The sequence below is a fragment of the Lynx rufus genome, unplaced genomic scaffold (assembly GCF_022079265.1).
Source record: "Lynx rufus isolate CCGP_SWC_20201006 ecotype Redwood Valley unplaced genomic scaffold, mLynRuf1.p SCAF_17, whole genome shotgun sequence".
NCBI classification, from domain to species: Eukaryota; Metazoa; Chordata; class Mammalia; order Carnivora; family Felidae; genus Lynx; species Lynx rufus.
In genome coordinates, this window is record NW_025814831.1 from 50,338,932 (window position 1) to 50,353,616 (window position 14,685).

The following is a 14,685-nucleotide window of genomic DNA, read 5'->3' on the forward strand; positions in this document are numbered from 1 at the left end:
CTGAGTGGGAGGCGGGATTAGACAGCGCCGAGAGTCCCGCAGCGTCCCGCTCGAGGGACCACCTCTGGGGGCTGAGGGAGGACGGGGGAGGGGCGCAGGCGATGGTCCCCGCACTGCGCTGTATCCGCGGTGCCTGCGGCCCGGCCCTCGGAGGTTTCCCCGGGGGGTTCTCCTCCGCAGGCCGGCCGGCGCCGGGGAGGTCCTGGCCGCTGTGCCAAGGTGGCCGCCCAGCTAGCACCCGGTGAGTAGCCGCTGGCCTGCCCTCGCCGCCTGTGCGACCGCTTCTCTCGGAGGTGCCTCTTGCTGGACCTCTGCCCCTACTCTACTTCCCTGCCCCGGGCGTGAGTGAAGGTGGGGTCCTGTGGAGCCCTGGCTGCAACCTCGGATCCCAGGAGTTACCTGTAGGATTCACTGGTTGTGTTTGTGTGACGGATGAAAAGAATAAGGCGGTGTTGAGTGGAGCTCTAGAGCAGTTCTGGTTTTCAGTACTACCCTCCACTTCCCTTTCAATTCTTGGGTGGGTTACTTAAGCTTCTTAAAGGCTCAGTTGTGGGTAGGAGCCTAGTCTCTCCCGTAGGTGGTCGTTTTAAGGGTTAAAGGACCTATCACACTAAGCAATCAAAGAAACTGTTTATTAGCTGGCATCCCTGATGTTACTTGGATGATTTGAAACCATTCTTAAATCAGTCAGTTCCTGGCAAACACTGCATAGAGTTGCCCTGTGAGAAGCAGTTCAGTTACTAGTCAAAACCTGCACAAGTAAGTGTCCTGTGATTTGAAGTTTGGAGGTCACATTAGAAACCACGGTCTTTCTCTGCTCTCTGTGAAGGAAATGGCTTATGCTAAGGCATTAAAGCTGGAAAGCTCTTGGATATTTTGAGAAGTAGAAGGTGGGCAAATTGAATGTGGCTGGAGCTTAGTGGAATAGAGATGGTGTGGCATGATACTGGAGACAGGCTACATCACAGCAGAGCTTTGATTTGATTTTAACTACACATTGAACTTTATTCTAAAGGAATTGGGAGACTTAGAGGGTTTTTAAGAAGAGGGAGTGCTTAAATGTTGAGGTTTCAAAAGTTGACTGGCTGCTGTGTGTTAATTTGGAGGATTAGAGTGGTATAGGATTTGTGATTCATAGTGGGGGTATGTAGACAGTTATTTTGGGAATGCTTTTCTTAAGGAAACAAGGTAGAGTTAGTGAGGGTTTTGTGTATACTTTTTATTTTGATATAATTCTAGACCCACAGGAAATTGCAAAAATACAGATTTTAGGTAACCTTCAGCCAGTTTACCCCAATGATAGCGTCTTCCCTAACTATAGTATAATATCAAAACTAGGAAATTGACATTGGTATGACACAGACCGTGTTCAGATTTCATCAGTTTTTAGATGCACTCATTTGTGTGTGTGTTTCTATGCAATTTAATCATGCTGCTTTGTGTAACTGTTATCACAAAATACACCACAAAGATATCTCTTATGTTACCAATCCCTTTATATTCACATACCATCTCTTCACCCTTCCTAACCCTTGGCAATCACTAATCTAGTCTCTAGCTGTAAAATTTTGTCATTTTCAGAAGGTTTTATAAGTAGAATTACACAGTATATAACCTTTTGAGACTGGCTTTTTTCACACAGCATAACGTCTTGGAGATTCATCCACGGTGTTGCCTATATTGACAGCAGTTTCCTTTTAGTTGTTGAGTAATATTTCATCATATGGTTGTATTACAGTTTGTTTAACCATTCACCAGTTGAAGGACATCTGAACTGTTTGTAATTTGGGGCTCTTATGAATACAGCTGCTGTGACATTTATATACAGGTTTTTGTATGAACATCAGTTTTTATTTTTCTGAGATAAATGCCCAAGGGTGTAGTTGCTAAGACATATTTAGTTAGCACATGCTTAGTTTTTTGGTTTTTTTTTAATTTTTTTTTTTTAACGTTTATTTTTGAGACAGAGAGAGACAGAGCATGAACGGGGGAGGGTCAGAGAGAGGGAGACACAGAATCTGAAACAGGCTCCGGGCTCTGAGCTGTCAGCACAGGGGCCCGATGCGGGGCTCGAACTCACGGACCGCAAGATAGTGACCAGAGCCGAAGTCGGCGCTCAACCGACTGAGCCACCCAGGTGCCCCAACATATGCTTAGTTTTTTATTTTCATTGTAGGCATGGCTTTTAATATAGGGCCATAAAAGGAATATCCATTGAGAAATACTGAGTATTGATTTATAAAAGAAGAGTACACCAGAGGTTCCCAAGGAAGTATAAAACATGAAGTCATGCACCTGGGATCCAGGTTCTGAATATTAGAATTTCCCTTACAGAAAGACTTGAGATGAATGGAGTCCATGTTTGGGACTCAAAAAGAGACCATTATATCCTTTAAGTGGGAGATCTTCAACAATCCAAAGAATGACCTGAGGAAGAGTGGGAGATCAATGATGTGGCCCAAATTGGGTAAGATATAAGCCCAAAGATCTGTTTTTCCTATGTACGAGTGAGAACAGAACAAAGGAGGTTGTGCCAACGTCACGGCCTAAACCAATTATCTTACTTGAGTGGAGTGTGTTATACAACGGCAAAGATAAATGTTTAGTTTTTTAAGAAACTGCTATATTCTTTTTCCAGGGTGGCTGTACTATTTCACATTCCTACCAGCAGTGTGTGAATGATCTAGTTCCTCCTCATTCTCACCAGCATTTGGTGTTACCACTTTTTAAATTTTAGCCATTCTAAGAGGAGTGTAGTGACATCTTATTGTAGTTTTAATTTGCATTTCCCTAGTCATTAATGGTAGTGAACATCTTTTCATGTGCTTATTTTCCATCTGTAGATCTATCCTCTTTGATGAAATTTGTTCTTATCTTTTGCGCATTTTCAAAATGGCTTATGTGGGAGTTCTTTATGTATTCTAGATAGGAGTCTTTTGTCAGATATGTGGCTTGCAACTAACTTGTTGGTTGTCTTCTTACCCCCTTAACAAAATGTTTTGCAGAACAAAATTTTTAATTTTGATGAAGTCCAGTTTATCAGTTTTCCTTATATGGATCATGCTTTTGGTGTCTTCTCTTCACTTAGCCCTAGATCCCAAAGGTTTTTTCCTTTGTTTTCTTCTACAAGTTTTATGGTGAATATTTGATGATATAATACATTTATTGTAAATTTTTAAAAATTAGAATACTGGTATTGTGTGCATGTTTTAAAGAAGCCTTTTAGAAATAACATATTGAAATATTTACAGATGCTGTTTAGGATTTACATCAAAATAATTTAATGCAGGAGGAGGTGAAATAGATGGGATATAGAAAAAGCAAGATTAGCCATATGCTTACAAAAGTAGATATGTTGGGCATGAGGTAGGTGCTAAAGGTAATCTTTTTCTGCTTCTCATTACTGAATTAGATAGGCTATACATGCCCTTCCTAATCTTTGAAATGGTTGTATAATCCAGATTTATCATGGCTGAAATTGTGGCTGTAAGCCTATTTCTGGATCAGTTATTTCCCTAAGGTTTGAAATTCTCACTGGCTGTTTCCTTCTCAGTAGAAAAAAGTTCTTGCACACTGAAGACTTGAGTGTCTTGAAGGACCTAAGTCTTAAAGACCTAATGTGTTGGTTTATCCTCAAGAATACTGCACTTGAGTTTTAAATGAATAGTTGGTAGAGAAGAGTGTGATGCTTAACACAGAGTAAACACTCTGCCCAGGCAGAGTGCTGTGGAGGGTGAGATTGAGAGAGGCTTGGGAACTAGTTACCCTGCCTGCTGGGTGTGGCAGCTTATATTACTGACCCAGCAATGCATGTAATTCTTAAAGGCTTTTTCCTTTAAGAAGACAATATCATAAAGCCCAGTAAATATTTGATTGTAATGATTACAAATTAATAGTTTGATGAAAATTATGCACATGAAATTTGATGAGATCTACTGTAAACATGCAATACTTTAAAGGTGACTTTCTCTTAAAGCTCATTTGATGTAGTCGTTATCGGTGGCGGAATTGTGGGCCTTGCCTCTGCCAGAGCACTCATCCTGCGACATCCAGCACTTTCCATTGGTGTTCTGGAAAAGGAGAAAGATTTGGGTATGTATATTACCAGTGTTGCTCTTTGGGCTTAACCTGAATACCTGCTCATTATTTCAGTTCTGCATCTTTCATGTTGAATGTCATTAGTAGTACCTTAGTTTGGGTTCTTCATAAAGCAGAGCCTGGGACCAGAACTTGAGTAGAGGTGATTTATTTGAGATGTTGTTTAGGAGGCAGAAGTGAGGAGTGTGGAGAGTAAGCCTGAAAGGAAGAAAAGCCACAGGAGGGTACATAATCAAGGTTGCATTTGTGAGCTTGATTCCTCTGGGACCTCTGAGGAGCAACATAAACATTTCCAAGGATTGTGCTCATTTTTCCATCAGCTAGTGTTTCTACTGGCTGAGGATTGCCCCTGGGGACATTGAGTTGTAATCTTCTCCCTCTCCCCTCCTGTCACATTAGAAAAGGCCCTGGGGCGGAATACCCAGAGCTATAGTGGGTTTGCCAGCAGGGAGAGTTGGGTTTGTGCACCAAAGTTTGCTAGTAGTGAGGAGTGGGTTTGTGCATCAAAGTTGTAACTGAAGTGAAAGATGGCCTGAGGGGATGTGGCATGGATACCAGGGATGGCTACTAGAAGAAATTACCAGTGTCCTGCCTATAAGAACAAACTCAGGCAGAATTTTCAATAATGTGGTCTCTACTAACTTCAACTTTGTTTGTTCCTCCACTTTGTAGCTTTTGAATACTTTGTTTAGTTTCTCTTATCCTGTTTCTCTTGTCCGGTAGCTATTCACCAGACTGGACATAACAGTGGTGTCATACATAGTGGAATTTATTATAAACCTGAATCTCTAAAAGCTAAATTATGTGTACAAGGTGCAGCCCTCATCTATGAGTATTGTAAGCAAAAAGGAATTTCCTACAAGCAATGTGGTAAGGTAAGGCATTTTACTACAGCCTTGACTTACTTATAACTAGCATTTTCTTAGCAATGTTTAATGTTGAATTTAAAAAAATGGCTTTTCTATCTTTATGTAATTTTCAAAGTCTAATGTTAGAAAATAACTTTAGAAAAAGTGGTATGACTAACTCCACGTAATTTAAAAAATAACAGTTTTATTGACATATAATTTATATACAGTATGTGATACAATTCACCCTTTTATTGAAGTGTTCAATTTGGTTTTTAGTATATTCATAAAATCATGCAGCTGTCACCACTGTCTGATTTTAGAACATGTACATTACCTCAAAAAGAAACCTTTATGCATTAACAGTCATTGCCTATACCTCTCACTTCCTATTCCTACCTTTCCCTGGCTCCTGGCAACCACTAATATACTTTCTGTCTCTGTGGATTTGCCTATTCTGGAAGTTTCCTATAAATAGAATCCTACAATATGTTGTCTTTTGTGACTGGCTTCTTTTACTTAGCATAATGTTCTCAAGCTTCATTTATCTTATGGCGTGAATCAGTACTTTATTCCTTTTTATAATCCATTGCGCAGCTATACCACATTTTATTTACCTATTTATCAGTTGACGGACATTTAGGTTGTTCCCATGTTTGACTATTATGAACACTGCTATTAGACTATTACGTATAATGCGGCTATGGACATTTATGTACACTTTTTTTGTATGGACATGTATTTTTTTTAATATATAATTTATTGTCAAATTGGTTTCCATACAACACCCAGTGCTCATCTCAACAGGTGCACTCCTGAATGCCTATCACCCACTTTCCCCTCTCCCCCAACCCCCCATCCACCCTCAGTTTGTTCTCAGTATTTAAGAGGCTCTTATGGTTTGCCTCTTTCCCTCTCTGTAACTTTTTTTTTGGTTCCCCTTCACCTCCCCCCTGGTCTTCTGTGAAGTTTCTCAGGATCCACCTATGAGTGAAAACATATGGTATCTGTCTTTTCTTTGCTTGACTTATTTCACTTAGCATAACACTCTCCAGTTCCATCCACGTTGCTACAAAAGGGCAGATTTCATTCTTTCTCAGTGCCAACTAGTATTCCATTGTATATATAAACCACAACTTCTTAATCCGTTCATCAGTTGATCGACATTTAGGCTCTTTCCATAATTTGGCTATTGTTGAAAGTGCCGCTATAAACATTGGGGTACAAGTGCCCCTATGCATCAGCACTCTTTTATCCTTTGGGTAAATTTCTAGCAGTGCTATTGCTGGGTCATAGGGTAGGTCTATTTTTAATTTTTTGAGGAACCTCCACACTGTCTTCCAGAGCAGCTGTACCAGTTTGCATTCCCACTAACAGTGCAAGAGGGTTCCCGTTTCTCCACATCCTTGCCAGCATCTATAGTCTCCTGGTTTGTTCATTTTAGCCACTCTGACCAACGTGAGGTGGTATTTCAGTGTGGTTTTGATTTGTATTTCCCTGATGAGGAGTGACATTGAGCATCTTTTCATGTGCCTGTTGGCTGTACGGACCTGTATTTTCATTTCTCTCAGATACATACTTAGGAGTGAAATTCTCAGGTCATATGGTAACTCCAAGTTTAACATGTCGAGGAACTGCCAAACTTTTTTTTAAAGTTCCACACTATTTTATTTTATTTTTAAACATTTTTAAAAATGATTTTTATTTATTTTTGAGAGACAGAGAGTATAAGTCGGGGAGAGACAGAGTACGAGCTGGGGAGAGGCAGAGAGAGAAGGAGACACAGAATCTGAGGCAGACTCCAGGTGCTGAGCTGTCAGCACAGAGCCTGATGTGGGGCTCAAACTCGTGAACCACAAGATCATGACCAGAGCTGATGTCAGACACTTAACTGATTGAGCCACTCACATGCCCCAAAGTTCCACACTATTTTAAATTGCCATCAGTAGTGAGGATTTCCGTATCTCCACATCCTTGCCAACACCTGTTATTGTGTCTTTTAGCCATTCTAGTAGGTGTGAAGTGGTATGTCAATATGGTTTTGATTTGCATTTCCCTAGTAATTAATGGTGTTGAACATCTTTTCAACATGCTTATTGGCCATTCAGTTATCTTCTTTGGAGAAATGTCTATTCAGATCTTTTCCCCATTTAAAAATTGAGTTTTTATTCTTGAGCTATATGTGTTCTTTATATATTCTTGATACAGTCCCTTATCAGCTATATGATATTTACTAAAATATTACTAAAATACTGAAATATTTTTATGTATAAAATAAAATAGTAATAATAGTAATGGTAATAATAATAGTAATGGTAATACTTTAACTGTTACTAAATATTTTTTCCTATTCTGTAGTTTGTTTTTTTTTTTACTTTCTTGATGATATACTTTGAAGCACAGAAGCTTTTAATTTTGATGAAGTCCAGTTACCTTTTTTCTTTTGTTGCTTATGCTTTTTGTGCCATATCTAAGAAATCATTGCCTACCCTTAGATCATGAAAAATTACTCCTACGTTTCTAAGAGTTTTATTATATCCTTAGCTTTGACATTTAGATCTATGATCACTTTTTCCCCCCAGTTGAGTTGATTTAACTCCAGGTGGGACAGAATTTGAGGTAGATCAAAGATTGAAGAACAGACTTTGGCAAGATCCTGAGCTGGGTTTACTCTGACTTCAGAGCTAAGGTAGGAATGGCTGAGTTAGAGGAACTAAAGAGAAGATGAGCCACTGTAAGATTTTTTATTTTTTATTTTTTTTAAAATATTTTTTTAATGTTTCATTCATTTTTGAGACAGAGGAGACAGAGCGTGAGCAGGGGAGGGACAGAGAGAGAGAGCCAGACACAGAATCCGAAGCAGGCTCCAGGCTCTGAGCTGTCATCACAGAGCCCGACTCAGAGCTCGAACTCACAAACTGCGAGATCATGACCTGAGCCGAAATCGGCCGCTTAACCGACTGAGACACCCAGGCGCCCCAGGATTTTTTATTTTTACAAAAATGTATTCTTAAACATACAGCAGGGTCCAAGATGACACTTTATTCTAGCTGTAGGTGGCAACAGATACTATGGCAGGTAATCCAAATGTTTAAACAAGAATGGAATTAAAGATCACCACTGCCTCAGGCCTCAGGCACAAGGAACAACTTATTTTTTTTTTGCCAGATTTCTTAATTCCAACTGTGGCCAGAAGATTGTTTCCCACAGCCTTCACTTTTAGCCCCCTGAGTTTCTTCTCTTTTTGTTTCTGCTTGAATGCCTTATCTTCCTAGTTCATTTCCTTGGCCTGCTTCTTTGGCTATTTCAGGGGCTTACCACCTTCACAGCTGGCCTCCTGCTCCTTCCCCAGACTCTGCCACCAGAAGCAGAGCCCCCCACCCCAGCCCTGTACCTGTACTTACAGTATATGATCACTTTAAATTGATTTTGGCACATAGTGTGAGGAAGGGGCTCAAATTCATTCTTTTGCATGTAGTTACGCAGTTGTCTCAGTACCATTTATTGAAAAGACCGTTCTTTCTGTTGATTCTAGCAATCAAAAGATTGTTTTGACACCTTTATCAAAAGTTAGTTGAGCATAAATGTAGGATGGTATATTTAAGATTCTCAGTTCTGTTTCATTGATGTACATCGATCTTTATGCCAATACCGTAGTATCTTGATTATTGTGGCTCTTGATTATATTTTGAAATCAGGAAGTGTGAGTCCTCTAACTTTGTCCTTTTTTCAGGATTATTTTGACTCTTCTGGGTCCTCTGCATTTCCATATGAGTTTTAGGGTTAGTCACTTTCTCCAAAAAAGCAGCTAGAATTTTGATAGAGATTGTGTTGAATCTATAGATCAATTTGGGGAGTATTGCCATCTTAACAATATTAAATCTTGAAAACCATGTGCATGGGAATGTCTTCCCATTTTTTTTTTTTAGATCTTTAATTTCTTTCAACAATGTTTTGTATTTTTCAGTGTACAAGTCTTGCATTTTTTTTGCAAAATTTATTCCTTAGTATTTTATTCTTTTTGATGCTTTTGTGAGGAGAAATGTTTTCTTAATTTCATTTTGAATTATTCATTGCTAATGTATAGAATATGATTTTTTATATATTGTTCTTTTTTCTTGCAGCCTTGCTAAACTCATTATAGTTTCTTTGTGTGTGGATTCCTTAGGATTTTCTATATGCAGGATCATGTCATCTGCAAATAAGATAATTTTACTTCTTTTTCAGTTTGGATACCTTATATATATATATATATTTTTTTTTTCTTGCCTAATTTCCCCAGGTAGGATCACAAATACAGTGTTGAATAGAAGTAGTGAAAATGGACATCCTTGTATTGTTGCTGATTAGAGAGAAAGCATTCAATCTTTCACTATTAAGTATGATGCTAGCTGTAGGTTTTCTGCAAATGCCCCTTATAAGATTGAAGGAATTCTTTTTTATTGATAGTTTTGTTTTGTTTTGTTGTTTAAGATTTTTATTAAAAAAAATTTTTTTTAACGTTTATTTATTTTTGAGACAGAGAGAGACAGAGCATGAACGGGGGAGGGTCAGAGAGAGGGAGACACAGAATCTGAAACAGGCTTCAGGCTCTGAGCTGTCAGCACAGAGCCCGATGCGGGGCTCGAACTCACTGACCGCGAGATCATGACCTGAGCCAAAGTCGGCCGCTTAACCGACTGAGCCACCCAGGCGCCCCTAAGATTTTTATTTTTAAGTAGTCTCTACACCCAACGTGGAGCTCAAACCCACAACCCTGGGAACAAGAGTCGCATGCTCTACCAACTGAGCCAGCCAGGTGCCCCAAGTTTGTTAAGTGTTGTTTTGTTTTTTTTATCATGGAATGGTGTTGGATTTTCTGTCTCATCTTTTCCACTTTTGTTGAGGCAATCATGTTGTTTTTATATTCTATTAATATGGTATATTACATTAATTGACTTTTGGATGTTAAATTGATCTTACCTCCTGTAATAAATCCCACTTGGTCACGGTGTATAGTTTTTTATGTTACTTCACTCAGTTTACTATTGTTGTGTTCAGGATTTTTGCATCAATATTTATATGGGTCACTGGTCTGCAGTTTTATTTTCTTTTGCTGTCTGTGTTTGGTTTGGGTATCTGGCTAATACTGACCTCATAGAATTAATTAGGACGTATTCCCTCCTCTTCTGTGTTTTGTTTTGTTTTGTTTTGTTTTGTTTTGTTTTGTTTTTTTGGCGGGGGGGGGGGGGAGACAGAGTGTAAGCAGGGGAGGGGCAGAGAGTAGGAGACCCAGAATCTGAAGTAGGCTCCAGGCCGACGCTGAACTCATGGGCTGTGAGATCATGACCTGAGCTGAAGTCGGAAGCTTAACTGACTGAGCCACCCAGGCGCCCCTCCTCTCCTGTTTTTTGAAATAGTTTATGCAGAATTGGTATTAATTTTTCTTTAAACATAGGGTATCATTCATGTGTAAAGCCCTTGGGCCTGAGCTTTTCTTTATGGGAAGTTTTAAAGTTACTAATTCAATCTCTTTACTTGTTACAGGTGTATTCAGATTCTTTTTCTTCTTGAGTTAGTTTTAGAAGTTTGTGTTTTTCTATGAACATTTCCATTTCATTTAGATTATCTAATTTGTTGCCATACAGCTACGTAATTTGTGAATATTTTCAGTCGTTCTATGAGTTGTCTTTTCTCTTTCTTGATAGTGTCCTTTGATTCCACTTTTATTTTTGAGGTTAATCATTTGTTGATTTAAATAACCTTTATGCCTTGATTAAAAGTATAATCTCATGAAATTCTGGTGACTTCTTGCTGTGAAATAGCAATTTGTGAATTCTAACGTACCTGTGAATATGCATCTCTGCTTTTCTTTTCTAGTAGCTGTTAATTAAGGAAGAAACTACTTCAAAAAGATACTTTGCCTAGAAATAAAATGAAAAAGAATCCTAAGTAAAGTTGATTAATTTACTGTTTTTTTTCCCCTCTGCAGTAGAATGCATTAGTAAATATTTTATAATATACTTTATTCTAGGAAATAAAGTGAATAGTTTTTCTGTTAGTGATATCCATTATACTGAATACCACTGTCTTTCTGATATATGGGCATTTTACATTCTCTTATAAAAAGAAGGCGGCCATTCTGTTTTTCTGTTTGTTCTGTTTTTTGTTTTTGTTTTTGTATTTTAATTGTAAAGACAAAGCCACCTGTGCTTCTCACTCTTTGGGATTGAGGGAGTGATATTGATGACAGTTGCTGTGGCCAAGATTCTTGTAGCAACCATGATAGCAGAAGGGGAGATTGAGGCTACATCTAACTTTTGGGGAAAATTTGTTTTAATGCAGTTTTCTTAAGATAACTTTTTTCAGTGGTGGAGGAAATTGAGGTCATGAAGAAAGAGAAGTAGATAAAAATCAACTGAATTTGAATCATGCAATAATGTATGATTTTCTGTTGACTTTATCTTTTATAGCTAATAAAAGCTATATGTTTAACTCTATCCATATTCTTTATCTTTTTTTTTGTTTTTTTTGTTTTGTTTTTTTTTTTTTTGAAGCTTATAGTAGCTGTTGAACAAGAAGAAATTCCCAGACTTCAGGCCTTATATGAGAGAGGCCGTCAGAATGGTGTCCAGGGCTTAAGGCTAATCCAACAGGAGGATATAAAAAAGAAGGAGCCATATTGTAGGGTAAGTGATTCACTAACTCTATATACATGCTCACGGGGACATTTTTGTTTAGGGCTCGGTACTGTGACATGGAGGCTGAGGGTGAATTTATAGGAGGCATGAATTACTGCTTCTGTGACAGTGAGGTGACAGACACAAGAGGGCTTGCCATAAACTGAACACCTGATTTCTTCTTTCTTTGTGAGAAAATACCAAATCTGAAGAACATAAACAAAGGCAAGAGGAGGTCTGAGACCATATGGCATATTGGGAAAGCATTGAACAGTGAGGTATGGTTGAATCCTAGGAATGTAGGGAGAGATAATAGATGTGACTAGAAAGGCAGGATTAGGTGTGTGTAAAAGGCCTGATATTCCTGCTAATAGCTTTGAAATTAGTAGGCATGGGGAGCCACTGAAAATTTTTGAGGAGGGTAGCTACATTATCCATGAGTGTGAAGGGTAGGTTGTAGAGTATCTTGCTTAGAACATGCTATGGGGAGAACAGATCTTTTCTTTAGGAAAGAGACATGAATAATATTTTAATAGTTACTCTGCATATTGACTTTCTTTGATAGTCTTTCAGAGGCTATCAGTCCAACCCCCAGTTCCACTAACTGTTCTAACAAATGGCTGTTATCTCCTGTTCTGCCCACCCCCTCCATTTTATTGACCATGTACAATAGCAGGACTCTAGGTACCGGTCCTAGAGAATGTGACTTTGAACTCACTGCCGGGCAATGCTTATCAAAAGCTTGGTGTATGGGAAATAAAAACACAATTTATGAGCGGTATCTTGAAGGATAGGTAGACCTCTTATTCCCATACACAGTGGCACACCTTCACTGCACTGTTTGTCTCTCCCCATGCTACTCCTCTATCCCAAATTACTCTCCTTGAATTGTTCTTTGGTTTTATGGCGTCAGCCTAAGGAGAAGGTCATTGTGACACCGTGGTCTCTACTGTTAGGATGGGGTCAAGGACAAAGGTTGTTCATTTTGTTACCCAACATCTCTCTCTCTGAAAACCCTCAGGAGAAATTTTCCTCAAACTTCATTTCTAAGAATAATTGTGTTCTTTATGAGCACAGTTGGCTTGTTTTTATCTTACAAACACTGAATCCTTTCATTGATTGTGTTGTTGTGTATGTCTTGACTGCCAGGAAGCTGAGAGACACATTTGTGCCACACTCCTGCCAGATATTTAGGTCCTTAAGCATACGTTTTTATTTTTATGTCTTAACTTCCTTCTTCATTTCCTTATATCTTTCTGCTCTCATTTCCTCTCTGCCTTGATTTTTTGGACTTTTTTTCATTTAATCATAACATATAACAATCATAAATGTACAGCTTGGTGAACTTTCATAAACAGCAGAACATTACCAGCCTTGCGGTATTCTCCTCAAGCCCCCTCTATCACTACCTTTCTCTTAAGAGTAAACACTATCTTCACTTTTTACATCACAGGTTTGAATTGTATTTAAGTGGAATCATGTAGTATGTGCTCATTTTTGACTGAACTTAGTTATAAGTTTATAACTGTAGTTATAAGTTTCCTTGCTGTACTATTAATAGTCCAATAGTATGAAGGTAGAGGTCAAGATACATTTTTTTTTCCATATGGATACCCAAATGACCCAGCACAGTTTATCAAAAAGACCATTATTTCTGCATTGCACTGCAGTCTTACCTTTGTGATATCAGGTGACTGTATGTGTGGGCTCTATGTCTGGACTCTGTTCTGTTACATTGTCTCTTGTTTTACCACTACCATAATATCTTAATTACCATAGCTTTTTAGTAGGCTGAAATACCTGGTACAGTAATTTCTTTAGTTTTGTTCTTCAACATTATCATGGCTGTTCTTGGATCTTTGTATTTCTATATACATTTTAGAATTAATTTGCTAAACTCCACAAGGTAACCTTTTGTGATTTTAATTGAGATGGCATTGAATCTGTAGGGCCATTGGAGACAATTTATATCTTCACAGTATTTAATCTTCCAATCCATCAACATAGTAGATCCACCCATTTATCTGTATCTTCTTTAATTCATTGCAAAAATGTGTTATAATTTTCAGTGCAGAGGTCTTTCATATCTCTTAGTTTCATTTCTAAGTATTTGATGTTTTTGATACTCTCATAAATCGTATTGTTACTTAAAGTTCATGTTCTACTTGTATGTTGCAAATGTATGAAAATATAATTGATTTTTGACCTTGCATACATCTTAGTTGTTAAATTCACATATTCTCGTAGTTTGTCTATAGTTTATTTTATTCTTTTTTGGATTTTCTATTGACAGTAAAGCTGTCTGCAAATAATTCTTTCTTTCCAATTCATATACTTAGCTGGCTCAATATGTAATGCTAGTGTCAATTGTTTTTAAAAAATTGTTTTTAAACGTTTACCCATTTTTGAGAAAGAGAGAGTGAACAAGTGGGGGAGGGGCAGAGAGAGAAGGGCACAGAGGATCTGAAGCAGGCTCTGTGCTGACAGCAGAGAGCCTGATGTGGGGCTTGAACTCACAAATCCTGAGATCATGACCTGAGTCAAAGTCAGACACTTAACTGACTGAGCCACCCAGTCACCCCTGTTTTTTTTGTTTTTATTTTAGAGAGAGCACGCATGAGTGGGGGAGAAGGGCAGGGGGGAGAGAGAGAATCTTAAGCAAGCTCCATTAAGGTGCCCGATGCAGTGGGATCATGACCTGAGTTGAAATCAAGAGCTGGGTGGATGCTCAACCAACTGAACCGCCCAGGCACCTCTAGTATATATTGTTTTGTGTTCCTTGTTTGTTTTTACAAGCTGCTTCAAATCTTTTCTGCAAAAAAGACAAGGTAGAAATAGATTTTTTTCCCCTAAAGTTATCTTTAGTTGTATAGTTGAAGTTGGGTTTAAATACATGGTTCTCTTAGGGCTCCTGGATGGCTCAGTCAGTTAAGTATTGGAATTCCACTCAGGTCATGATCTCATGGTTCTTGAGTTTGAGCCTCGCATTGGGCTCTGTGCTGACAGCTCAGAGCCTGGAGGCTGCTCCAGATTCTGTGTCTCCCTCTCTCTCTCTGCTTCTCCCCTGTTCATGCTCTGTC

The 14,685-nt window shown here is 38.6% G+C and overlaps 1 protein-coding gene across 1 annotated transcript in view; it reads left to right on the forward strand.

Annotated features, from left to right (window-relative positions):
* Window positions 1-59: 59 nt before the first annotated feature.
* Window positions 60-14,685, forward strand: part of L2HGDH (L-2-hydroxyglutarate dehydrogenase) — a 40,981-nt gene continuing 26,355 nt past the window's right edge. Inside the window, exons 1-4 of the mRNA XM_047079700.1 lie at window positions 60-241; window positions 3,977-4,092; window positions 4,822-4,973; window positions 11,483-11,614. Coding sequence (XP_046935656.1) covers window positions 102-241; window positions 3,977-4,092; window positions 4,822-4,973; window positions 11,483-11,614 — 540 coding nt within the window. The 5' untranslated portion in view covers window positions 60-101. The remainder of the gene's footprint in view (window positions 242-3,976; window positions 4,093-4,821; window positions 4,974-11,482; window positions 11,615-14,685) is intronic.